Consider the following 27,782-nt stretch of genomic DNA (forward strand, 5'->3'; position numbering starts at 1 on the left):
CTAACCCATATGAAATAGCTTACCAGAACTTAATTTTATACATTGTCACATGTGGTCTGATAGATATTATAACAACTTGGAAAATTTCACAATCCATTATAATATGCTACTGTCCTCCTCATACCTCATGAGCATATTTCAATCCTAGCACATTTTTTGGCTAAAACAGCCTCCTTCCTTCCAAAGAAAAGTCAAAATGGGACATGGGGACCATCCTAACCACTGACTCACTCAGCTAACCACCAACCTTTGCTTCCCTGAATAACAAGTAAATGTGTATTTAATCTCAAGAAAGAGAAGTCATTCCCGATTTTATTCTTTATCCAGCTTTTCAATGGTTCTGCTTAAGCTATGAGTTCAAGGGCATTTTTCCAGAAGGAAAGTTACTCAGAGATTATAAACTCTTCAGGCACACAATTGCATGGAATAAACATTGGCCCAACTCAGTTGTCCAAGGTTTGTCTCTATTATTTGGGACTTACACAGTTAGTACCCTTTCACATAAATTTAGGTGGTCTACCAATACTTAACCCCATGTCTTATCTATTCCAAGTTCTAAGTACATGACTTTAATCCTAAACTATCAAATAAGACGTTCTAGGGACATGTCTGCTACCAGTTTCCTATATCATAGCCAAGGAATGGACTTCAGAGGCATGGCACAAACATACCAGGTAATGGTGATAAAAGAAATTAGAAATGAAGAAATAAAATTAGAGGGGAATCTTTAGAAAAGAAAGGATTTTCTAGTGTTTTGGATGTGGTGGTTAAAACCATGTTGGTCCACAAGATCTTCCAAAAACCAAAGGTTCAAGTCAAATATTAGGCTTCAATCCATTCCAACATTAAATGCATCCAGGAAAACCATAGGAAGTAGGCACATTGTATATACATTGTTCATTTAATCTTTGAAGAGAATTTCAAAGAGTGGAATAGTAAGCCAAAAGTTTAAGAACAAATAGGAGCTATGTATAGTTGGACTTTGCTACTTGATTTTAAGTTATTGTGGACAGATAATGAAATAAGGACAAGCAAGGCTCATACACGATGCTCTGATGAGCAAGAATGACCAGTATGGATGACATGAACATTCTATAAGTGGGACATCAAATAAGACTGCCACCCTCTTCTTAAAACATTATGCGTAACTTCTTGATATATTACAAAGACATTCCTGGTATGACAGTGTCCTGAATTCCCACATTCCCTCTTGCCAAATTTTGAACAGAAAGATGGAATGGGGAAATGAACAGAAAATACTCTGGTATATACGTGCATATGAATTTGGATGTGTACTTAACACCATATGGATACATTATATGCTGCAAACTTTGGAAACTAATTAGAGAGGTAATTACAGGACAGAAATTGTGACCTAAGACTGGAAATAATCCAATATATTTTAGTTAGTGTTTCCAAGTAAAAGCAAGGTATACATGGCAGACCATGATAAGTTCATATCCAAGATTTTGTACTAAGACTGTTATTCAACCGATTTATTCCCAGTGTTCATGTGTTATTTTTAAGATTTTTCACCAAATGCTGGTATGCGTAAATACAATTTCAAACTTAGGCCTTGGACTATACTCTTTGCAAAGCTGTATTAATTCACATTTTGATGAGCAATACATACACATTGATCAGGCACTGATGTATATTCAATACACCTATAAACAAAACAGGATGACCTAATGGAACACAAAGTGGTAGAAATGGCTTACACAAAGCACATACCTACACATTTCCTTTGTTTCCCATTATTTCAGTTTTATTATTTTGACCACGCACATTAGAATCACCTGTGAGAAGTTAAATAACTACATACTCCATGGCCCTAACTCAAAACAATTTAAAAATTTTCTGGGAGTGTTGTACTGGTCCTTTATAACGAATCCCCAGTTATTCTACAATGCTGCCAGCTTTGAGAACTAGTATTCCATAATTGTCTTAAAATATTGCCTAAATGTTACTTGAAATTATCTTTGCTTCTAGACCTAGTGTTCTAATTTTCCATTACATTATTAACATAACATTACAAATTATTAAAGGCAATTATACAATAAATATGCATCTATATGTAATGCCCTAGAATGTTGGCTTTTCTGTCACCCACCCATCTTCTGTTAGTGGTCACTCCAAAACTGTTTATGCGACAAATCTTTGGCCTGCTTATGGATATGCATTAGTCTTGGTATAAGAAGTAGTTATAATTCCCTAGAGTAACAAAATTGTTTTATAATATGTGTGATTATCTTTTATCATATGTTGCACTTAATTATATTTACTTTTTTATTTGCTACATAAAAAAGAAAACCACCCCAGAAAATATGTCATCCCCACCTTCCAAGTTCCCATGAGCTGTCCAGTGTCCTTTTTAATATTAGCTTTATACTTTGTTTCGTATTATTCTTCTTTTATTGATATAGAAAGTAGAAATGTTTTTGATAGTTCTATACTACTCTAAGTTCACCTGCATCATTCCCAGTATTTGTTTCTATATTTCTCAACATGGTACATATTCCTTTGATGGCACAAGTCATTACTATTACTACTTAGTTTCCTTTTATACTTCTCATCTGTGATCTCTAAACACTGGAGTAATGCTTGGTTCATTCCTTGAAACTCTTCAGTTCTCTATTTACAGTATCCTCTCACTTATCGCCGGTATTACATTCTAGACCCCCCCGACCCCACAAAGTAGGAACCTTACATTTATTCTGCACTCTTAAACCTATGTAACTTTAACAACATACGTATATAGTACTGCAAAATCCCATGATACAGCGAAAAATCTGCGATAAATAATTAAATATAATATTTTTTAAAATCCCGCGATAGTGAGGCCGTGATAAGTGAACCACGATATAGAGAGAGACTACTGTATACCAAACACTGTGATCTCATCTAATTTCATGGTTTCAAATATTATTCATATACAGAAGACTCTCAAATAGTTCCTTGCCTTGAATGATATTTGGGTATAATAGGTATTTCAAATTTAACATCTCTAAAACCTAACTCCTATTCTCCAAATATCTGCCCCCACCACCTCAGGCCCATCTCAGTTCATGTCTATTCCATCCTTCCAAGTGCTCAGGCCAAAACACTTTATTTACACTTGACACCACGAATCCAATCTGGCATCCAACACCATTTTCCCTAATGTTTAATCACCTCCTTTGATTATATCTTGATCCTAAATCACAATCTTCTATCACTTGAATTATCACAACAGGCCCCTGATTAGTCTCCCCTGTTTCTACTCTTGCTCTCTCTCAATATCTATTCTTTACATCCTGCAATCAGTTTGATCCTGTCAAGATGTAAGTTAAATCATGTCACTCCACTTCAAACCCTTCAAAGTCCTGTTGTTGGCTCTATCAACCACTATTACTACTCGTTCCTTATCTCATACTACAGATCCTCACAATCACTCTCCTTTGGCCAAACTGACCAAGTTACTGTTGCTCAAAGACCAGGTGTACCCCTCCTTTGGGAACTTCCCATTTACTAATCTCTCTGCCTAAAATGCATTTCCCCTAGACATCTGCATGGCTAGCTTCCTCCCATGTTTTTAAGTCCTTAGTTTCCTCCATGGCAATCAGAAACACTATATTTTACTCCTTTTTATTATCCTGTTTCCTATCAATATACAAGATCCTTGAGAGCAAGGAATTTTGTCTTTTTTGCTCATGAATTTATCCCAAATGCCTGAAAGAGTACCTGGCACATGCAGTATTAAATAAATGTCTGTAAGTGAATGAATAAATGAGTAATAAGTAAACAGTGACTATTCATGGTGGTACTTTGACTTATTATTCAAAATTTTGAGGAAACCTAAAAGACATCTGAAAGTGATAAACTTTATTAAAGCAAGAAGGAGCCCCAAAAAAGAGAATCAAAGTTTATACCGAACAAAAAAAAATACACTTAGCTCCAAAATAAATGAAAAAACGTCCTAATTAACATGGAAGGTCAACTAAAATGAGAACTACATGCAATTTTCATTCACTCTACAGACTTTAATCAACCTCAGACCTGTTTTAAGCATATAAATTAGGTTGTGCTTAAGACACATTAAAGTTCTCCTTTTCTTTACATGAAAAAAGGACTTGTTTCTTTCTGCTTAACTCCAATGTAGTCAAGGATCATGCGTCAAATATAATCTGTACATGGTATGCTTTTTAGGATCCACAGCTTCCCAAGTCTCTGCAGCAATCAGACAAATTAACTACACATATAAAGTGAAACTTACATTTTAATAAATACAAATTAAAAGTTACTTTCATTTACACATTAAGAAATTTTTATATTTATGTACTAAAAAGTAAATATAATAACATAAGATAAATGAAACATAAGTTATGTTCTGCCTCTGGCCAAGACTGAGAAGTTCCTACTGAGCCAATCTTCTGAAAGATAAAAATTATAAACTATAGAAATTTTGGATATTTACTGCAGCATTAATGACAAAAAAAGAAAAAAGGAAAGAAAAAACATATATGCCTAATACTGCAGAAATATTTTAAAATGTATTCCACTTCCATATAATAAAAGAATATTTATGTTACCCATCCCAAAATTATCTTGGATGATGAGAAAATACCAATAGTGTATTAGGTAACAAAAATGGAAATAATATTACATGCTATATTTCATATCTAGACATAAATACACACATACACAGAGATGTTACACATAAACACTCTATACACATAAATATAAACTCTCATTGAAGGGAAAATATCAAAATATTGAGAATGGTTTTCTCTTGGTTATGATACATGCAATTTTTATGATTTTCTAATTCATTCAAGTTTTTGTACATATAGTTTCTTTGATATCAGAAGAAAATAAGCATGACAAAAATTACCACTGAATGTACAAATAAAGAAATTTTGAAAAAACTATCTTTTAGGAATCTGAAAACAAAAGTTAGACTCCAAAATAATTACTGTTAATGTAGAGGTAGAATTCCTCTTCTTTAAAGAAGCCCAAAGAATTTCATGTCAAAAATGCTATAACTGGAAACAGTGTATATTTCACTTTGGTGGAAATCTTACAGAGCAGAATTCTGTCATTTCTTGGTGTCACCTATTTTCTTCTTTAAAATGCTATTTTTACTTCTAATAATTTTCTTCTACCTTTTCCTCCATTCCAGGATCATTGTTACACTACGTAAGGTTCAAAGAAAATTGAAAACAACCAATTGAAATGATAATGCATTTGTTATGGTTAAAATGGTCTAATTATAACAGTAGAGTACTACTGGAGGCACTATTAGAGAAAGAAAAAAAGAATAAAACAGAGTAACTAATTATTAGCCACTTTCCTCATCCCCCTGATATCCTTCTAGTAGTCTGTTTAGTTTCTTACTAAAAGCTCTACCCTGTTCTTTCTGGAACTTGGTCAACTCCTATTTCTGCCACTTTATTTCCACATACTCCAGTGTACCTGCCTCTTGCTTCCTACTTTCTCTCTACACTCTGCCACTGTTACCTACAGCCATGGGATAAGATAACGCGAATCAATTAAATGATATATAATGCACTGCTGTGGAACAGATGATTCACTCTCCTCTCTGAAGTTAATAGAAGTAAAAGGACCTGAAATAATTGAAGATACAAAGTCCAATCCTTTTAATTACCAGCATGACACAGTTGTTACTTGTTGGGGTTATTAACATGTACTTACATTGTTTTCAAACTATGTTCATGCCATGTATTACAACTACCATCTGGGAAATAAACGGCAATTATTAATATCCTGACTTTACATTTAAAGAGAACACCAACTGTCCAAATCATGTGAATTTATCTTTAAGTCTCAAGTATCAGAATCTAGAGTCTGAGTCTTCCAAAATAATAAGCTCTTCCTAAAAAATGCTTCAGTCACTTCTTTTTCTTCAGAAGGTGTGTTTACCAAAAATATCAAATCCCTTACAGCTTGTAGATATTCTCAGGCTCTTGGGAAATGCTAAGTCACCTGTTCCTAGACCAGGGAGAAAAGGCTTTGGCATTCCAGAGTACTCATTTTATAGAGTGGACAGCAAACTCTGCGGGTGTTTCTTTTGTTGTTTAATAACATTTGCTACCTTAATATTTTGTTGTTTAATTATTTTTTTGTTTGTGTATTTTGTTAATATTTGCTTATGGCTTTACATAAAATAATCAACAATGAGTTGCAGGAAATGGAGAGCACAATGAAGCACAAAGTGATATATCTAAGCTTTCCCTTGGACAATAGGTAAGTACATGGAAGAAAAAGTAGGGAAGAAGCTTTCTAAATCCTGTTCACCCTGGATGTAAACCACAGCAAAAATGGATTTCAGTCCCAACACGGTGTGTCAAGAACATCAAACAATGGGTTCATCTAATAATAGAAATAACTTACAAAGATTATATTCTTGGGAGGAAAACAAATTGAGAGAAAAAATCCTTTAAAAATAAAAGATGTTAAATCCTTTAACTATGACTAACTCTGAAGTAGTGGAGATGAAATTAAAAGAACATAGGAGAGACTTTATAGAAAGGCGTCATCTCTGATAGGGTATAGTATAAGATATCAGACCAGAATTGCACAATGCGGGAGTTTTGCCTCCTGCAAATTCAACCTTCTACTAAGGACTGTGTTTGAAAGAACTGTCCAATGCTGGACTCTAAAGAAAAATGCACTATTCTGTGTGATTTTTCTGATATTCAGCATCTAATGTTCTCCTGGAAAATTACGTGCATTCCTACACAGAAAAACATGCAGTATTACAATTTTAAAGGGATAATAAACTACTAAATATTTATTATTAACACAATATGTAGATGAGATACATGTTTTCCAATTAGAACAAAAACTTCCAATTAGCAACCCTGGCCTATGATTAAAGGTTTAAAATGTTCCCAAATATGTACAGGACAAATACATACTTGTATAGGTTCTACTTGCAGTTTTAAAACCAAAATCAGTTTTCATGATTTAAAAAAAATCAAAATAAAAAATAATAATAATAAGCCATATCAGACAGATTCAGTTTTCCAAATCTCAATATTTACTTGTGCTTTCTTGTAGATATTTGTATAGTAAGAGACACTCGAATTCTACAGTGGGAAATACTTTAAATATTTTTTTCCAGTTTCTCAATGCTTCATTTCTTCTTCCTGTGCCTTTATGACAGTATAGTCTTCAGATCCTTTTAACATTAAGTAAAATCCAAAGAAAAATAATGCATTTCATTTTTTTATGTGAAAATAAGAATGACTACAAAGCAATTCAGTAAGCCAAATAGGAAAATAATTATGTAAAAACAGCTCTAAAGGGTTGCGAAATAATAAACCTTTTTTCCAAATTATTTCCATGTCTTACATATTCTACCTTTGACAAGAATAATCTTTGGAAAGTTTAAGTTGACCTAAAATACTTACTATGGAAATCATTTTCAGATATCATTATGTGTCAAAGTGCAAAGCACCTGCATTCAGTGAACAATTACGTAGGAAAAGTAATTTTCTGAACTGGACATAAAATAATTCTTAACAAGGTACTGAAAAATTATAATGGGGAAATGCAATTTATTCCTTGCTAAGAAGAAGTAAATGTAAGAAATTAAAATCAATTTCTTACAAATTAATGAGCTTAATAACCAGCCATGACACCTTGGGCCAGAGGGAAGGAGAAAAATAATGCTAAGCATCAACTACACGCTAGATACTAGCACATGCTCACAAACATTATATCCTTTCTTGATGCAACAAAATTGAGAGACAAATCTTATTATTCCTTGTTTACTGATAAGAAAATGGAAGCTCACAAAGGTTAGTGTCATGACCAAACTGCAAGTAATATCATCAGAATTTAAATTCAGATTACTGTGGTCCCTGTGTCAGTTTACCTACCTCTACACTATTTTATTTGTAAAATGAAAGGTTCTACTAGAGATAATCTCTAAGGTTTCTTTTAGATTAATAACTCATTTTGATGATGTTACAGGTGGTGCTATTCTGGTGCTACTACCAAAACAGGTTATATAATATACTGAATTGGAGGATTTCATGTGTCAAAATACAAAGAAAATTCAGCACAAAATAACCTGTCTTTCATTGTGATACCCTGTCATTATTATACTATGGTATTATAACCGGGTATGGTCAAGGAGCCATAAAAAATAGATAGCAGATATATTTTAAAGCATGAAGGAAACCTATCTAAAAATTACAAAATGTTTTTGTTAACCACTCATTACTTCTCTTTATTCACTGCAAGATATCTAATGATGTTTTGGAGCCCAAAGTGTCCAATTACTAAGCACAGATAGAAAGCATTTAAAATTCCAAATAACTTTTGGACCACTGCCATTGAACTAGCAAAAAATTGTTTATCCCACATAAATAAGAGAATAACATAAAAGCTGTCTTATATTTTTAATGGAGTTCAGTACAAAGGGTTGATATAAGCACTGTGACTTGAGAGAAACCTGGACTTCATAATGAGGACTATGACATGTAACAACAGTCAGCTCTTTCCATGGGCTTATTGTGTTCATTGATTTTAGTTTTGAGTGAAAAAGAACAGAAGAAATATTCAGCTTCACCAAGCTAAGGGAGACTATTATTTGATTTCACTGGCAATGAACCTATCTGAGTAATCAGATGGGGGTGGGGATCAAAATCAGTGTCTGTCACAGACAGCAAGGTTTTACTGTCGCAATTATATTCTCAATAGCCAAGTTAAACTGTAAAATGCAAGATGAAATATCTATCTACCTTCCGATACTGCTGCACAGACCTGCATCTCCAAAGATTTCATGTAGCACACAGAAAAAGCATAAACACAAACAATAAAATACTAATAGAGTTTAACCACTAGAAATTGTTTAGTGATAAAAAGTGAAAAGAGAAAGTATCAGATCACTTCTACAAATAGAAAGAGAAGGAAATACAAAGGGCTGTAGTTAAACCCCCTTAAACCGTCTCCAGCAGACCCATCGCATTCATTTACATGGAAATCCTTAAAAAGGCCAGTTTAGCAACAGCAGAATAAATTAGCAGCAGTCAATAATTTAAATCATTTTCTAAAACACTCCCTACTTTCTTTTTCATCGATATTCTATTTCAACTATTTAAACTAATTTGAATTCCAAGATAATTAGTATGTGCTTTCAAGAAAAAAGTTTAGAAAAGCTCATTCACGTTTTAAAAGATTTTGAGTCATTCATTCAGTAATTATTTACTGCATGTCTATGTGCCAAGCAGAGTGCTAAACTGCAGTAAAGTAAATCGGGTTTTGTTTCACCTTATTCTTAATTTTAAGTATCAGTCTTTTGATTCTATTTTTCAATAACAATGCCATTTTATGAATATTAGCATATCCTTTAGCATCATTTTAGATACCCTTGTTATAAGCAATAAGAGTGGCAAATCAAAAGCAGTAGTAGGCTTACATTTACAAGTCTTTTAAAGTTTGAACAAATTTTTATTTTTCATAAAATTCTATTCTTAGATATATAGGGTAGATTACAACCCCACATCCATGAGTCAAATAAAATAACCATGCTACTTAGAGTTAATACTGAATTTATTTCTTAAACATTTCAGATAAATACAGTGTATTTGCTGTGTAGTAGCTTCTAATTTAGGAAATATAGTCATAACCTAATAAGCTTTCAACTTACCAACAATTAAACCAGGAATTTCATATTAACTTTTTCCTTTTTAAAACATAACTCATTATTCATTAAAAAATAACTCTGTCTTGACAACTGGTTACAGGTTAACTTCTAATTGATACAGACCACACACAGGCACATCCCACAAAATGTTCCCCTTGTTAACATTTTTATAAATAAAATGATTTTTACTTAATACTCAACTTAATAAATACACTACTCCCTACAAAGACTTCTGGCCAATATTTTTTTTCTGAGAATATATTTTTACTTATGATTCAAAAACTTAATATAGTATATAACTAAAATTATGCATAGGAAGATTTGTGAGTTACATTCAAACTGTTTGTAAAACATCAGAATTGTGTAAATAATCTTGAAAAGCTTGAAGTGATTACAAATGGTCTATGTGCAATATATAATGAATACAGAGCAATGAATTCCATACAGAGAAACTCTGTAATCAATTTAATTATTAAGATAAACATCAATTGTTTGGATCAGGAAAAAATGTTTTACAGATTATTCCACCTACTTTAAAAACATATGTTTGCTGTACTTTAGTTACATTTTAACTATTTGCGCATTATGTTTAACAATCTAACATATTACTTCTTTTTTTTTTTAATTTAATGAAGATAAAAGTGGAAGATGTCTGGAAACCAAGTAAGGACCTGTTATATGCCCAGGAAAAGAGAGGAATTTTGACTTGGTAGTGAGAGCTGATTATTTTAGAATGTGAAAGAAATTCATCAAAGACAACACTTCAATGAATATAAGAAACTGCAACATATTTGCAGAGAGAAATTTATTTATTTTGGAGTATAATACCTGCAAATAATGTCATGAAAAGAAGCAATGAACTGTGTTAAAACTTGTTAAAGTTCGCTCAGTTTTAATAGGTTTTTTTTTAATCTTGAAAATCTTTTACGGCCAAATATTACATTAATGCCAGACTGGAATTATGTTTTCTTTCTGTTAAAATAACAAATTGATCTCAGTAATTTCAATCTTCTCAACAGGAGGTAGTAAAAATCATTCCTAACCTTCTGTTTAATTTGAGCAGAGATTTTGTATCTCTCCAGAACAATTTTTTGTGCATTTAGTTGATTTTATGATGGTCTGATAATTAAAAATGTAACTTCACTACTTGTGGAAGAGCTAAGTTTTCTTATAATTGTGTTAACTTCTATTTTATTTTATTTTATTGATTTTTTTTTTTTTTTAGAGAGAGAGGGAGAGTAAGGGAGACAGAAAGGGAGAGAGAGAAGCCTCTATTTGTTGTTCCACTTATTTATGCATTCATTGTTTGAGTCATCTATGTGCTCTGACCAGGAATCGAACCTTCAACCTTAGTGTATAGGGACAATGCTCTAACTGAGCTACCTGGCCAAGTCCCTTCTTTTTTATTTTTAAATACAAAATATTAATTGTAATTAAAATAATTCCACCATTTCACTAAACATTAATATTAGTTATATTAAAATACTTGTTCTCCGGCATCTATGCTACTTAGTCAAGTGATCAAGCTCATGCAATAACTTTTTTGATTCTGCCGGACTGATGAGTCTAAATTCAGAAAAATAAAAATTTCAAGAAGTCTCTTTTTATAAACTGCAGAATTTTCTATGGGGCTTTGGACAACTACAAAGATTTGTTCGTTTACCTTACGAGACTAGGAAAACTAGAAATTACCGTATTTTTAGCTCCATAAGACGCAATTTTTTCCCAAAAATTGGGGGATGAGGGATGTCTGTGAGAATTACCTGACCTGTCAGCGGTGGCGACAGCTGTTAGAAGAGGAAGCGGTGGGCCCACGCAAAACCCTTGGGGACGCTTAAATGTCCCACTTTACTGCTGAATCTCATGGTGTCTGGTCAGTATGAAGATAGCAAAGAAAGTGATATCAGTGATTGTGAGCAATTGAGCTTCATCAATTCTGACACTAGCAATGAGTTCTTGGCGTCCCCACAAAACTAGAAGAGTACTTGAACCTTAAAGTCTCTCCTCATTTGTTAATAACAGAGATGTTGGTTCTTAATACCACTGTTGACTGCTGTTCGCTTTACATGATTGAAATATTATTCTGTTATATTTTATTAAATACTTAGTACACCATTTGGTTCAGATTTTTTTTTTTCTTGTTTTCCTCCTCTAAACCTAGTTGCGTCTTATGGTCAGGTGTGTCTTATAGTGTAAAAAATATGGTAAGTTTGTTTGGTTTGCTCCATATATTTAACTAGTTCAACATCATTGTAAAAGTTGTATAAGAAGAAGGACTTCAAATTGTATAAGAAGGACTTCAAATCAGAAAAATTCAATCTTCCATAAGTTAGTTTCCTTCAGATAAATGTAAGTAAAGTAAACATGTGCATAAGATAGGGCAAGTTACAGGACGAATCTGAGATTTGTTAATACTGTCATTTCCCATATAGCCTTACCCTCAACGGAAAACAATAACCAAATCTTTATGAAATAGGTGAAGCCCAGTTTCCTGATAGATAAATTTCCTCCACTCAGATATGGTTGTTTCTACATTCCTCTCATACTTGACCTCAGGGCTCTGCAATCAAATACAGAGTCTAAGAATTAGGTCCTTAACTTATGACCTCAGTGGAAAGGACTGAACCAGATAGGTCTTCAAGGACTAGCTTCAGGGGTGCAGCTCAGGGCACATGCTTCAGTGCTTACACATCAGCCAGACTGTATGAGGACACAGAGCAAGAATCTCCAAAGCTGATGACTTCCTGAAACAGTGCAATCCCAAAAGTCAAGCGACCACAGATTAGTTAAGTATAACTTAATGAAAAATGAGGGAAATCTAATCAGAATTCTTAGTTTGGAAGACTACTGGTATTTTTTAATGTTCTATTTTCTGATTGGAATATGATAAAGCTCTTCATCTTTCTTGATCTCTAATCCATATTTTAATAAGAACTAAAATGATACCTAGTTCCCACTAACCCCTCAAAATTCAATCATACATTTTGTTGTTACTTTTAATGGCAAAATAGTTAACAGATAAGTACTAGAATAATCTGTCATTCTTTATACCGGACTGTGATTTGACAAACCAACCTGTGTAACTAAATTGGATATTATAGAGTGTTATGTTTGATCAACTTTTACTAAAATGTAAGTGGTAGTCTTTCAAAGGGGCAACAGCTATACTACATATGCAGACCAATACCTACAAAACTCTCAGTAATCAGATCTGTTCCTTGGTCAAGTGTATAGGTTCCCAGAATGAGAGAAAGCTCAGCTGACTTGGGAGACATAAAAGAAAAAGGAATTCATCCACTTTTATAGGTGCTTCACATGATACCTTGTGGAGATGAGTAATTTCAGCTGGATCTCTAAGCTTCTAGAGGAAGAAAAAAAATGTTTTAATTTGTAGAGTAATAGAAGCTATTTTAAAATTTTTCCTAGGCTCTGACCAGTGTGGCTCAGTTGGTTGGGCATTGTCCCATGAAGCGAAATGTCACTGGTTCAATTCCCAGTCAGGGCACATGTTTAGGTTGTTGGTTCAGTCCCCAACAGGCACACACATACAAGAGGCAACCACCCTTTTTCTCCCTCCCTATCCCTCTCTCCAAAATTAAAGACCATCCTATATTTCTAAAAACATCTCCGAACAGAAGTTAATTTTCTGCCCTTACTGGTTGTTTAGCACTGTATGACACTAGATATTTTGATCCTACTATAAGGCTTATATTTGTTAATAAATACTTCTTGTTGTACCTATGTAAATGAATCAGATCAAAACAAAATGAAACTATCTTTTTGGGTTGTTTTTAACAAAAATTATCCTTAAAGATTATTTATCATCATCAGGAGAACTCTTAGGGAAAAACTAGTTCAAAACTTGGAACTAGCAAAAGAATAATTGAATATCCTTTACACAATTAGCTAATTCCTTAAGAGTATGTACCTGTGCTGGAGTGGCTACTTATGTTAAGATACTTTATAAACCTATGAGAGATGACATTCATTTGGGAAATAACTCATGGCAATACAAATGATACTTATATAATAATAATGCAAATAACTTTTGTTTAGTACAAAAGCAAATGACTTTGGTAGTAAAGATAACCTCAAAGGTTTTAATTTTATTGCCATTATTATATTTAATATAAAATCAGGAATCTTATTCCAGTATTCTTTCTTTCAGTGACTATAAATGCTTCCCTTATTCCTATAATCTTTTGAATCAGCCTAATCACCCTGCTGGTCCCCTCATTAATGAATTAAATATACCTTTACCATATGTTCATCCACATGAATAACATGACTCATTTTCAGGTTTTGAATTTTTTATAATGCATATTAGTTTATTTCTTCTATGTTATAAAACATAGGAAGAAAACGAGAGAATACAAAACAACTGCAGGTTACAAAGTTAAAATAAATGTATTAAGGACAGAAAGATTTCCAGTAAGTGCTTTAAAATCAAGGAAAAACTAATAACACTAGGCTGACAATGCATTAGAGAATACAATGCTTCTCTGGCAATTGCTTTGTCTACTCTTCTAAACTCACAGCTTCTAAATTCTGCTACCTACAGATAGATCTATGCTACCATACACGCATCAAATAGTTCTGTAACATGCACTGCTGTTGACCTAGGCCACAACCACCTCCTTCCTTATTCCAGTACAATCTGGTCGGTCATGTGCATCAAGGGATGCCTCGGCCTCTGCTCCTACTGGCGCAGGAGGGTGCACTGGAAGGATAAGCCAAACATTGTCTTATTCTCCCCATCACTGATGGGTTTAGTCATAGATAAGTGACATAATTTTGGCAAATTATATAATAAGATAAATCTGTTGATGGGAACCTGAGAAAAGTTCTTTGCTTATTTAAAAGAAAAACATGCATAATGAAGAGATAACCACTTTTTCTTCATGTCTAAATTCAATATCCAGAACAGCAGCAGATCTTACACCCATGAAAGAACCTGGCCTGAGGTAAAAAGATGACCCTTCAGAAGGGAGGAACAGAGAGAGAGAAGAACCTTGGATCCTTGAGAATATCAATGAGCCACTTAATTAGCCAATCCTAGACTTCTTGCTGTGTGAAAGCAGCTTTCCTTGGGGTTTAGGGCATTTGAGTTGGGGGTTCCCATCACTTGTAGCTGGAGAAAGCCTGAGAGATACAAATTTTGCCACCCTTCCCAGTCAGCTCATAGCTTTTCTCCAAAGCCTCTAAAGAAGGATCTCAACTTACACGTTTATATAGAATTTATAAACTCACATTCCTAACAATGACTCTTCCAAGACATGAAACCTCTGGAAATTTACTTAACCTCTCTGAACTTCAGTTCCCTCATCTAGAGCATGAGGTGAACACATATTTCAAGGGGAACTAAATGAAATGACATATAAAAATGACTGGAATTAGATAAAAGCGGTAATAAAAGCAATTTAAAATATATCCAGTAAGCACAACCTGTCTAAATAAACACCACTTATTCAAAACATAATTTCTGAAGAGTCCAACTGACCACTGCACTTTTCCATTTAACTCACCAACAATTTAAAAACTGGGGGTAATGGAGGAGGTACGGAAATATATAATCAACTTGAAATCTGTGGAGCTGTCCTCTTGATTTTATTCTCATAAACTGCAAGAAGCAAGGGGAAGATTTTATGATGCTGTAGGCGTTTCTAAGTTGTCATTTGCTCTAAGTATATAAAACACTTTTTATTAAAAAACATGTCTTAATCAATAATATCTTCTGGAGGCGGGAGAAGAGGCCTGTAAACATATCATAGTACTCAGCAGAAACTTTAGATTTGAAAGCTGACACTCTTCCAAGATTTTTAAAGCGTTTTTATATAACAATAATTAAATATATAAGCACAACTCAGTATTTTTCACAACATTAACTATATGAGATAATTACCATCACATATTTTTAAATAATCCCTGATTTAATCAATTGCCTCTCATTGTCTTTTGTATAGTACTTTCATGGCAGTCTTCTTGCATTTAAAAGATAATACACTTTTAAACTGCAAATGTCTAAGAGAGTTGCTTAGCCACCATGGGGCAAGTTTATTTTTGGAGATGAAAAGTATAAGGTCACAACTGTACTTTCCCTCACACTCCCCACAATGAAAAGTAATTCTGTTCCTTTGGATTATGTATTGATTTTAAGGTACCTGTTAAAGGTAACGATACAGCCTTTGAAATTACTCTGTCTCTTTAGCCATAATTCATTTAGGAAGCTGAAAGTTCTCTACCCCTGGCATCAACATTACTTTTTTTCTTTTTTAAATACTAGGCTGTCTTTTCCCCTAAAATTTATTGGGACTTATCTACTTAGATGCAGTATGTCCCTGAAATATCAAGAAAATACTCCTGTCTCAGCAGCCATTTCTGTTCATTGTAATTTAAACATTCCTCATGCTGCATTTATGTCCAGCAAGGGTAAATGGTCCTTACATAAAACGCCAGCCCTCATGAAGTGTCTCACCTTCCACGTGGTCCATTACAGCCTTTCACTATCAGACCCTGCACTGCCTCCAGCTCCCACTGTTTTTAATAAGCAATGTGGTAAACTATCTTCTCCATGCCAAGAGCACAAGCACCAACAGACACATGATAACATGGTTTGGAAGAACACACAGAAATAAGCCCATAATTCCAATCCTAAAATACACTGTTGGAAACAAAGTCTTAAAATTATTTTCAAACCCTAAACTTTAGTCTGAGTCCTCTAGTCCATGTATTTTTCTTCTCCCATGCATGCTCTAATGAGACACTAGATAATATATGTGTTTCTAACAGTTAGCTTAAACAGACATGCAGCAAGTGTTCATCAAATAACTAAAAATAGCAGACAGATAAATCAAAGGAAGGACAAAGCATCTCCCTAGGGGGTAAGAATTTACAGAAGAAACCCTGAAGTGCAGCACAAATTCCAAACAACAGCAAGTCTGAGATTCCATTTCATGGGGCACTCAAGAGATAGTCATTTATAGCTTTAAAACTTGTTAAAGAAAGAATATTTTGCCGTTGACCGGAGACAGCCAACTGACCTGGAGTCTGCACGATCCTTCCCCATGTGGGAAGGCCACCCTCCCCTCCACACCCCCACTCTTATTAGGGTTTTCTGGATCCAAGGGTAGGTAGGACGACGACCATGTCCAGCTTGAAGCAGCTAGAGGAGCTTGAGACCTTCGCCCATTGTCCTTTACAAGATTACAAAGGGTCCTAATATTTGAGAGGGGGGGGGGATAGTTAATTTTTACGAACCAGGTGTATGGACTTGGGGGGGATTGCTGGGGGAGGGGGGTGCTGGGTGGAGGGGAGCAAGGGGGAGAAAATTGGAACTGTTGTAACAATATAATCAATAAAAAACATTAAAAAAAATATCAACATAAAAAAAGAAAGAATATTTTATATAAAGTAGGAAATCATTGTGAATTAAATCTAATACAGAACTGACTGTATAGTGAATTTAAATGTCCATGATCAAGTCAAGGAAATTTGCCAGTGACACAGTAATTATAAAGCAGGATGGTACTCTGGCAAGAGTAATTTTGATAATAGACAGACAGACCAAAGTCCAAAACCTGCTCCTGGTGGCTTAAATAAAGTTATTCACTCTACTGTCTAAAATTTTCACTAAATTTTTAAGGTTCATGATTTTACATAGTATTTACTACTGAGAAATACTGCTTTCAAAAAAGAAAAGAATGCTCTTGTTTAAAAGAACAAAATCTGAAAATCACTGAATGATGCATAACATTCCAACTTCAAACTGAGATTTTTCTGGTTCTGTCACCTTCTTACAGTCTAACACCTGTCTCCAATACTTCGAGGCGTCCCAACAGTGTTAATGAAACTCTTCCCCCCCTCTCTCCTTGTCTCCCTTCCCCACCCATGTCTTGGTTCTCCTTAGGAAAACTGTAGATACACGCATATACCATCTTTGGCCATTTTAACAGACAACGGTAACTAGATGACAAAAAGAAAATAAAACCCACATTTTGACCTAAAAATCTGTCTTTTAACACAAACAAAACTAGCCATACTATTGACACTCAGTACCTCTTTACCAACAGTGTATGCACAGAACTTTATTATACCACTCTCTCATGTTTGCCTCTGACAGATTTGCTGTCAAATAATTCTATTATTTCAAATACGTAAGTTTGGCAGTTAAGACCTTGTTGAAACATATGACTTATATTAGCTATAAGAGAGTGATGAAAATATTACATAACGTGATTCACTCATTTACAGAGTGATTAAGTTTCCCACAGAGATTGACTATAGGTTAGAAATGGTAAATCACACACACACACACACACACACACACACACACAAACCCTTGAAATTAATCCTCAGAGGTATTAAAATGTGAAACATTGCACACATAATATTGTTAACTAATTATGACTAAGTCTTCTCTCATAAAATTAAGGCACCAGTATCATGACATAGAAAACTTAGCTAAAATTGTGTTACCTCAGAAATGTTATCATATGAATCAAATGTGGACACTAAAGTTTTATTTGATTTTCACTATATCGCACTATCAGAAGAAAACCAGGCACAAAATCATGCCACGTGCCTGTTCCCTATTGAGTACATAAACATATTTAGTCTCTCCAAAAAAATATTTGAAGAAGGCAAGCCTTATTTTAACAATCTAATAATTCTGAAATATAAATAAAAAAGAGAATACATAGTTCTAAAAGAAACATTTAATATATAGAAACATTTCGGGGTTTTTTCTAATTTTTAAGTATATTTTATTGATTATGTTCTTAGAGCAGTTTCAGTTTTTTCCCCTTTGCTCCCCTCTGCCCAGTACCCCCCTTCCTTCCAGCAATCCCATCCCCCTTAGTTCATGTCCACGGGTCGTGGATATAAGTTCTTTGGCTTCAACCTTTCCTGTATTATTCTCAACTTCCAACTGTCTGTTTTGTACCAACCAATTATGCTTCTTAATCCCTGCACCATTTCCCCATGAACCCTTTCCCTTCCCAACTGATAACCCTCCAAATGATCCTCATACCTATGATTCTGTTCCTATTCTGGTTTGCTTTGTTGGATTTTGTTTTTATTTTTTAGATTCAGTTGTTAACAGTTGTGAGTTTGTTGCCATTTTAGTGTTCATAGTTTTGATCTTCTTTTTCTTAAATAAGTCCCTTTAACATTTCATATAATAATGGCTTGGTAATGATGAACTCCTTTAGCTTTACTTTGTCTGAGAAGCACTTATCTGCCCTTCTATTCTAAATGATAGCTTTGCTGGATAGAGTAATCTTGGTTGTAGGTCCTTGCTTTTCATCACATTGAATACTGCTTGCCAGCACCTTCTTGCCTACAAAGTTTCTTTTGAGAAATCAGCTGATAGTCTTATAGGCACCCCTTTGTAGGTAACTCTCCACTTTTCTCTTGCTGTTTTTAAGATTCTCTCTTTATCTTTCACCTTTGGCATTTTAATTATGATGTGTCTTGGTGTGGTCCTCTTTGGGTTTAGCTTGTTTGGGACTCTCTGTGCTTCCTGGACTTTATGTCTATTTCCGTCACCAAATTTGGGAAGTTTTCCTCCATTATTTTTTCACATAAGTTTTTAATTTCTTGCTCTTCCCCTTCTCCTTCTGGCATCCCTATTATTCGGATGTTGGCATGTTTAAAGTTGTCCCAGAGGTTCCTAAGCCTCTCCTGATTTTTCAATTCTTGTTTCCTAATTCTGTACTGGTTGACTGTTTTTTTCTTCCTCATGTTTCAAATCATTGATTTGAAGTCCGATTTACTTCCCTTCACCCTTGGTTTTGTGTGGATTTTCCTTCGTTTCATTTGGCATAGGCTTCACTTCTTCTCTTATGTGTTTGCCATACTCAAGCATACCTGTTCAGCCTGTGAGCATCTTTATCACCAGTGTTTTGAATTCTTCATCTGTTAGGTTGGCTATCTCCTCGTCGCTTAGTTCTCCTACTAGAACCTTGATCCACTTCCCCTTTTGGGCCATATTTCTCTGTCTCCTCATCTTGACAGGCTCCTCTGTTTGTCTGCCTCTGTGTCTTAGGTCAGAACATTTCTTAACAGCACTGTTCATTTCTTTGTCATGTCATGTGCCCTCTCCATTTTATTTTAGGGGCTTTCCAAGGAGGCAGAATTGGGACCCAGCAGGGGCTTTAGCTATTGAATCACATCTCACTAAGTTTTATGTCAGAGGAGACTGGTTTCTTACTTCAAGCTTCAGATTAATTTAATAACAAAGGGCTTTTGTTTTTTTAACCATAATATAGTGTGTTGTGTGTGTGTGTGTGCGCGCGCGCGTGTGCAATTTACAGAAAAACAACTGTATGGTGATTTATATTATTTTCAGGAAAGCGTGCCAAATCAAAAATGGCATAGAATGTAGTCATAACTTTAAATACTGTCAAACAGGTACTCAAGAGATTCTAAACTAAAATCCAATTAGTAATTTTACCAAAAAAAAAAAAACTGTTAAAAAGAAAAAGTAGTTATAATTACAGTAGAAGATAAATGTATTGAGATGTCGATCATAATCCCTACTCTCAGATGTGGAACAGAACATATAGCAAAATGGTCAAATGAATTTGTGTCATGAGACCATAAAATAAAAGAATGTCTGACAAGCAAGGTAATGGACACAGATGTATTCAAAATGAAAAACAATGTCTAGTTTCATGCAACATCTCTCATTCTCTGTGGTTTTGTTTATTTATATACCAGACTTTTGAGGAGAAGAAATTGAAATTAATTTAACAAAAGACAGAGACGGAGGGTAGGGGGAATCCTAAAAGGGATCTGCTTCTTTGTAGTATTAAGAACATTTAAAATTATATCCAAAATAAATAGGCAAGAGCATTTATATGGCAAAGCCAAATATTAATAATTATGTGGAGGTATTTTAATCACATTAAAATTTGAACAGAACATAATGTTTGGGAAATGGGGAAATTTTTTCTTCAATTAATTTTCTAAAAAGAGAAAAACCTTTTTGGTTTATTACTTGACCAAACTATTTTAAATCACATTATATAAGTTGACATTTAGCCTGAGTAAAATGAAATAGTGTCTCTTGAGAAATCAAAGATGAAAAACATAGTTTATACTTATGAGGACATTATAGCTTAATGAAAGAAGGACATAAAAAAATGATACTATAATAGAGCAATTGGAACATGTACAAAGTACCCCAGAGCAACATATTTGGATACAAAGACAGAAGAAAAAAATGAATTCCAAGCCAATCAGGAAAAAGTTCCCGAACAAGATGAAACTTGACTAGACAAAGCAAGAATGGGTAAGAGTTGGTGAGTGGATAAGTGGACAGAGAATGGTCTAAGCAAAGAGAAAAGAACATTTCAAAAGCCTTGAGATGTCAAAAATACATAGTATCTTTGGTGGGGGTTGCGGGGAGTACCTTGGTGGGAAAAAAAGGATTTGGGCCCATTTAAGCCTACTATTACTATCTTTTATTCTAATCTGTAACATTTTTTAATCATTAGTTTTATTTCCATAGATACCTGTAAATACTGGTTTTATTCTACTTTATTTTTTGACAATCTTTATAAACAAGATACAGGTTAAAAAGTCCACAACTCACCACTGCACGGCTCAGTGTCTTTTTGCACAGCTTGAGCGTAACTGTGCAAATGATATTCAGATCAAGAAAGAGAGTCTTACTAGCATCCTGTAGCTAACTTCACACCACCTTCTAACTACTAACCGTCCCCCCAGCCCCACCAGTCCCTTCTGTAGGTAAGCAATACCTTGGCATCTAATATCATCAATTAGTTTTGGTCATTTTTGAAATTTATATAAAGGAAATATAGTGCATACCCTTTGGGCTCTATTTTCTTTCCCTCAAGATTATGGTTGTGATCATCACTGATATATATATAGGAATAGTTTGTTCATTTACATGGCAGTGTAATATTCCATCATATGGATATGTCACTATTTATTCACTGCACTGTTGACAGGATTTAGACTATTTTCAGTTTGGGACTATTACAGATACCACTGCTGTAAATATTCCTGCACATGTCCTTTGGAAAACGTGTGTACTCAGTTCTCCTGGGTTTTTATCAGAGAACAGATTTGCTGGGTCATTAGGTTGCACAACGTGGTTATACAGATCTGTACCAATAGTATATAAGAGCTTCACTTACTCCATACTCTCACCAACACTTGAAATTTCAATCTTACATTGTGCTAAGTATGTAGTAGTTCCTCACTCTGGTTTTAATCTGCATTTCCTTAATGACTGGGTTGAGTATGTGCTCGCATTTTCATATGTTTTTTGGCCATTGGGATATACTTATTCTTTTGCTTGCTATTTTAAAAGTCCTCAGCAGGTCTTTCACCCACCCTCACTGTCACCTAACAAAGGTGGTGTGGAGGGTAGGAAATGACAAAAAACATTGTAAGCAAATATTGATGGCACTATGACTTCAAGCGAGGACAGATAATTTCCTTCTTTTCTCTACTCATCTAGCCATCTTCATTCTTCTTTTATTCTTATCTATTTATTGACCTTTTCTTTCTTCTTCTATTTTTCCAGTCCAAAAAGGTCAATAAAATGAAGTCAGTTATCAATATCCAAGTACCTTATAGAGAGAGTTCAATAGTTCAAGAACAGGTTTGCATCAGAGACCCAGCCTTCTTACTTCAGGATTGCCAAATATTTGAGGTGTTTTTTTTTTTAAATAAATGTTGAAAGGAAACTTGCCTGACAATTTATTTGAAAATAAATGGAGCATTCGTTAACGTCTAATGATAAATCTAAGTGTCTCCTTTTTCCCAAATTATAAACAGATAATTTTGAATGAGCATTTTAAAGAAATATCAGAAGGAAAATGGGGGGCGGGGGGGGCCCAGTCTATATTGTAAAAAGAGACCAGTAAAAGAAGAACACATGGGTGCTTTCTTTTGCCTTCTCTGAAGACTAAACACAAGTTACATTGGCAAAAATAAAGTGGCCATGACCTCTTTCCCTCCTCTGCATGATTAATTACTTAATGTCCTATTAATTGGAAGATGTGGCTGAATTTCAAGCACTTTCATTTTCTGTGCGTATCATCTTGTACTGTAACCACCTATTTAGCTGTTCATCAAAGGTGAGCCAGCAAGGTCATCTGAGCAGTATCTCTCCAGCTACTCATTACCCATCTTCAGTTGGTAATTAACAATGGTAACATTTCCATAAATCAACATATTTCTGATTATCCTCTGATGATAAACAGGCAGAATGTGTGCATCCCGACCCACCCTTTTTAATTTTATATAAAAAATTCAGTCTAAATATACCACAGAGAAACTCAGGTGAAATATTACAGGAGTTTCTTTAATTAATATGGACCAGGAAAAGAAAGTTCTATACCTGTGAGGGAAAAAACACAAACCTATGCACAAAACTGAATGAGTCTGCTGACAACACAGGAGCCAAACATAAGAAGCAAAGGATGTCAGCCTCTTAGTACCAATTTTTTCCTCTGGCCGAAAAATTAAGATTTGGTTCAGCTTCACAAATAACCATCTGCCTACTGAGCCAAGGAAAGCGACTATTTAGGACAGGAAGCAGATTTACTTCACCCTGCTCTCCAAGAACACATCACCAGGGGAACTAATTTAAAAACTTCCCAAAGAATATATTTACTGTGTTAATTTATGAAACATACTTTGGAAATGTAACCATTCAGTTTTATTTTCTTTGTATACTGTGGTGTGCTGTTGTTCACTGTTGATGTTTTCAATTGAGTTTTTTTTTAATATCATATTATTTAGCAAGTTCGATCAGCAGATCGACATTTTCATTTCCATCGGCTATGTCTAAAAATCTTATATCTAAAATGCATGCTCAGTTTAAAAGACTTTTCTGAATCTAGAAAATTCATAATGATTACAGTATTTTATAGTAATCATAGTAAAATACTGAAAATATATTTTAAAACTGAAATTATTATAATAGCCAATCAGGCCGTCAATTATGTATCATTATATATTACAATCAGTGATTATATATTATTATATAGTACACTATTATATTACATTGTTAAATATTATTATATTTTATTGTGGGGTCCAGAACAAGTCACTCCCAAGATGCGCCTCTGTGGTATGCAGACTGTTTTGAGCTAAAGGCAACTTTAGCCTCAGGTTCAAGGTAAACTTCAAGGTTACTACCTAGAACTTGCCCATGATAAGAGATTATCAGAGATAACCTGTGTTGACCTATTTATAGGGCACAACAAACTTCATTTACCAAGCATCAGCTCCTCTTATCATCCCGGAATGTCCTTTTGCAGCCCCAAAGTACCTTACTTCATCCCTAGCTCAAGCTGTCTTATACCCATGCTCCTGTCCTATCTCTGAACCTCTCGTGCATGTGGGGTCGCAGACTCTCTCATTTTTGTGGGCTTCCCATATATATGCATGTATTAAATCTGGTCATTTTCTCTTGCTAACCTGTCTCATGTCTATTTGTTTATTAGACCAGCCAGAGAACCTTCAGGGTAGAGGAAAGTTTGTTCCTCCTCAACAGTATATTATATACGCATGATTGTATATAGTGTAAAATTATACCACATTTGTTTATTTCTAAATATTGAAAGGAAACAGTTTATTTTTAAATTACTATTTGCATTTTCAATTTTTACGATTAATAAATATTATTAAATATATGTGTATGTTTAGAATTAGTTCCAAATTAATATGTAGAACTGGTGGTATAAATATCAGTCTGATAGTATGTAAAGCAACATGCATATATTTTGATATCCTCTGTTAATTAAGAGAAAACACAACTCAAACTGGTTTAAATAATAAGACAATGTATAATTTCACAAAACCAAAAACCTAAGGCTTTAACAAGGTTAGGGTAAAGAACGGTCAGAGCTCAGCCCTATTTTTCTTGAATTCATTCAGAAAAGACGCCTCTAGTTGACAATTAGGTCTCCAGGCCGCCTTCCTTCACTGCCACTGGCATGCCCTGACCAGAGGGACAAAGAGATAAGCAATCTCCTCACCATGGAGTAAAAGTCCTTCCCTTGAGTTTGATTGGATCAAACCTGTACAGGTACTAAGTGAGCTGATCTCACATATTAGGTTATTTTGAATGAATGTTGTTTTTAACGCTTTCATTTTTTTTTTAATTTCTTAGTTTTATTTACAGTTTGCTTTTTATCAAATAGGAATTTTTTTAATAATATTTTTTCAAGGTCAGAGATATTGAAGATACAATGAGCTCTTGAAGAAGAGTAAGATTAAAGAAACATATTGAGGGAAAAACAAAGAATATATTAAGGCTCTTAAGATGTGGTCAAGGCACTTGACCACAGTAGTTTATTGCAACACTTAAACTATTGTTATACTGAAAAAAGAAAATGTTACATATTCCAAAGTGACTTCCTCAACACCCAGTAAAACAGAATGATTCTCACCTTGAGGCATATCTGGTGGCAAGTAATGAGGTTCTTGAGCACTAACATGTACCCATTCAAAGTCATCATATAGATCCTGGTGGTAATCACACGCCCCCGGACCATCATCAAAAGTACAGCCACCTAAAAGGGGTAAAAAAAAAAGGCCATTTAGAATGCTACATTTTAAACAAGTGTGCTAAAAATGGACAAGGTGCTGGAGAAAGAAACATTACACTGAAATATGTAAATGTATAAATGTAGTACTCATAATTTTAATTATAAATGGTACTCCTGCTCATCACCATCCCTGTTACATTTTCATGCAAAATGAAATTTCTATCAATAGTTTGAATACGAAACCACTGGAGCCTCAGATGGAAGGCGAGGATACAGATTTTAAAATATGAACAATAATATTAGATGCATGTATAGTGTTAAGATACATATTCGCTTTTTTAAAGATTTTATTTATTTTTAGACAGAGGGGAAGGGTGGGCAAAAGAGAGGGAGAGAAACATTAGTGTGAAAGAGAAACATTGATTGGTTGTCTCTTGCATGGGGGCCTGCAACCCAGGCATGTGCCCTGACCAGGAATCAAACTGGTGACCTTACCTTTTGCAGGTCGATGCCCGACCATACCCCAGTCAGGGCATTTTAGATACATACTTAGTGAGGTTTTCCCAAAATTTACACACCACACAGAATCTTAATAGTTTTTAACAACTTTAAGGTTTATAAAGAGGAGAAAGGAAAAGATCAGATTAGCCTATAATCACACTCACCACATCCAGTTCATTTAATAATTGCTTTAAGAAATGGAGGTAGCCTTTCCCCTTTACATCAGGCATTTTTTCTGGCTTTATTTTCAGGGGAAATTTATGACAGAGATAGAATTGCATTAGCCTTTCATCCCACTTACATATCGGCATACACAACTCAACGTATTTAGTTTACTCAAATCATGAAAATAAGAACTGACCCCTATGTCTAATCTTGAAAGAAAATGAATTAGTACTAATGAAAATCCAGCAGTGAGTTAACAAGAGAAACCAATAACCTGTCTTCTTTTATGGAGCTTATTAGTTTCGTTTCCATGGGGAATCTTTTTAAAGAAACTCAGTGATTTCTGTGACCAAACAGCTGGCTATGCAGGTTGGTAAACTTCAGTTCTATAAATTCTGCTCTGTAAACAAAGAAGCCATTTTCCTCATCAAAAGTTTGTCAGTTTGACTATAAATAGAAGTTCCAGTCCCAAGACAGCATAACAGGCAAAGAGGCACGATCACACATGTCCAGAAGACACTACAGCCCTAATAACCTTTCTTGAAAGCAGATTATGTATGTGGGTATCCTTGAATCAACCCTGGCTGGTTTGGCTCAATGGATTGAGCGTCGGCCTGAGAGCTAAGTGTCGCTGGTTCGATCTTCCAGTCAGGGCACATCAGAGAAGGAAAACTCTGACTCCAAAAAACCTCCGCTGCCTTGCGGCACACCTCTTCAGGGGAAAGGCTAAGGGTTTAAACCCCAACAGAAAATCCGGAGCCGGAGTCCCTAAGGCGGTTTGACGCTGTAGCCAACACCGGCAACTCCTGCGGCGCACCTGAAGCCAAGCTGTATTGACTCCGTCTTTCCCTTGGACCCTTCAGCTGCGAAGAGAGGGGGGGGTCTGCTGCATGGGCAACAGCAGACCCTCCATATCACCCTGCCCAGGCTCTGTAGCTTCAGCTTCACTGGAGAGGACACTCCAGCGTCATCGTAAGATGTCGATTCAACACGGGAGGAGACAGATACCGTCACTCCCGAGTCGGACTGCACAACCATTCTCGGCGGTGCAGATAGACTCTTAAGAAGCTACACCATCGTCTCTCGAGACGGACGGCTGCCGACGACGATATCCTTGAATCATTCATATATAACTACATCAATCCTTTAAAATAACTTCAGCAACTTGAAAACTTAATATTCTCCATTAAATATGCTTAAAATAGCCTTTCTATAAATGCTCTCATAAAAAATGATGTGTTTTTAATTTGAAACTAATCAATGAGAGGAAGTTGCTAGGAAATGCATCTTCACATAGCATGGGGAAAGTTTTTCTCAAAATATAACTTGCTATCAACCCCAAAATGACTTATCACTTTGCAACACATGCCCTGAGGGCCCCCATTGCCCTTTATAATAGTAAGTGCCCTCAGTATATAAATTTAAACTACTAGTAGAACCTACATTGGCCCACTTGGAGACAAATGGCCTTAACTGCTGGCCTTCATAGCAATTGTTCATTTTAGACTCCAGGAATGTGATTAGCAATAACAACTAGGAGCTGTACAAAATAAGTGATCAACTGTTACTGTTTGTTGCACATCACAGCCTCATCAATCAAGAGTCTTGGAAATAATTCCTGGTCCCCTTGACTTCAGTGTTAACATTTTTAAGAGATGACTTTTTAAATTTTACAATTTAAAATAAATTATATTTTGTCGTTTCCTTTGCTATGCAAAAACTTTTTAGTTTGATGTAGTCCCATTTGGGTCTTTTTTTTTTGGTTGTTTTTGTTTTTGTTTTTTTATTCTCTTGCCTGGGAAGATATCTCCAAAAAAATATTGCTATTAGCAATGCCTGAGATTTTCCTGCCTGTGTTTTCTTCTGTAATTTTTATGGTTTCAATTCTAACATTTAAGTCTTTAATCCATTTTGAATTTATTCTA

The 27,782-nt window shown here is 34.7% G+C and overlaps 1 protein-coding gene across 2 annotated transcripts in view; it reads right to left on the reverse strand.

The window, feature by feature from the left end:
* The window catches only part of PTPRK (protein tyrosine phosphatase receptor type K), a 495,428-nt gene that overhangs the window by 349,193 nt on the left and 118,453 nt on the right, over positions 1-27,782 (reverse strand). For both annotated transcript variants that reach the window (XM_090279830.1, XM_090279829.1), the window contains exon 2: positions 25,093-25,215. In XM_090279830.1, the coding sequence (XP_090135956.1) occupies positions 25,093-25,215 (123 nt within the window). The remainder of the gene's footprint in view (positions 1-25,092; positions 25,216-27,782) is intronic.

Source organism: Furipterus horrens, unplaced genomic scaffold (genome assembly GCF_987537825.1).
Source record: "Furipterus horrens unplaced genomic scaffold, mFurHor1.1.pri manual_scaffold_6, whole genome shotgun sequence".
NCBI classification, from domain to species: Eukaryota; Metazoa; Chordata; class Mammalia; order Chiroptera; family Furipteridae; genus Furipterus; species Furipterus horrens.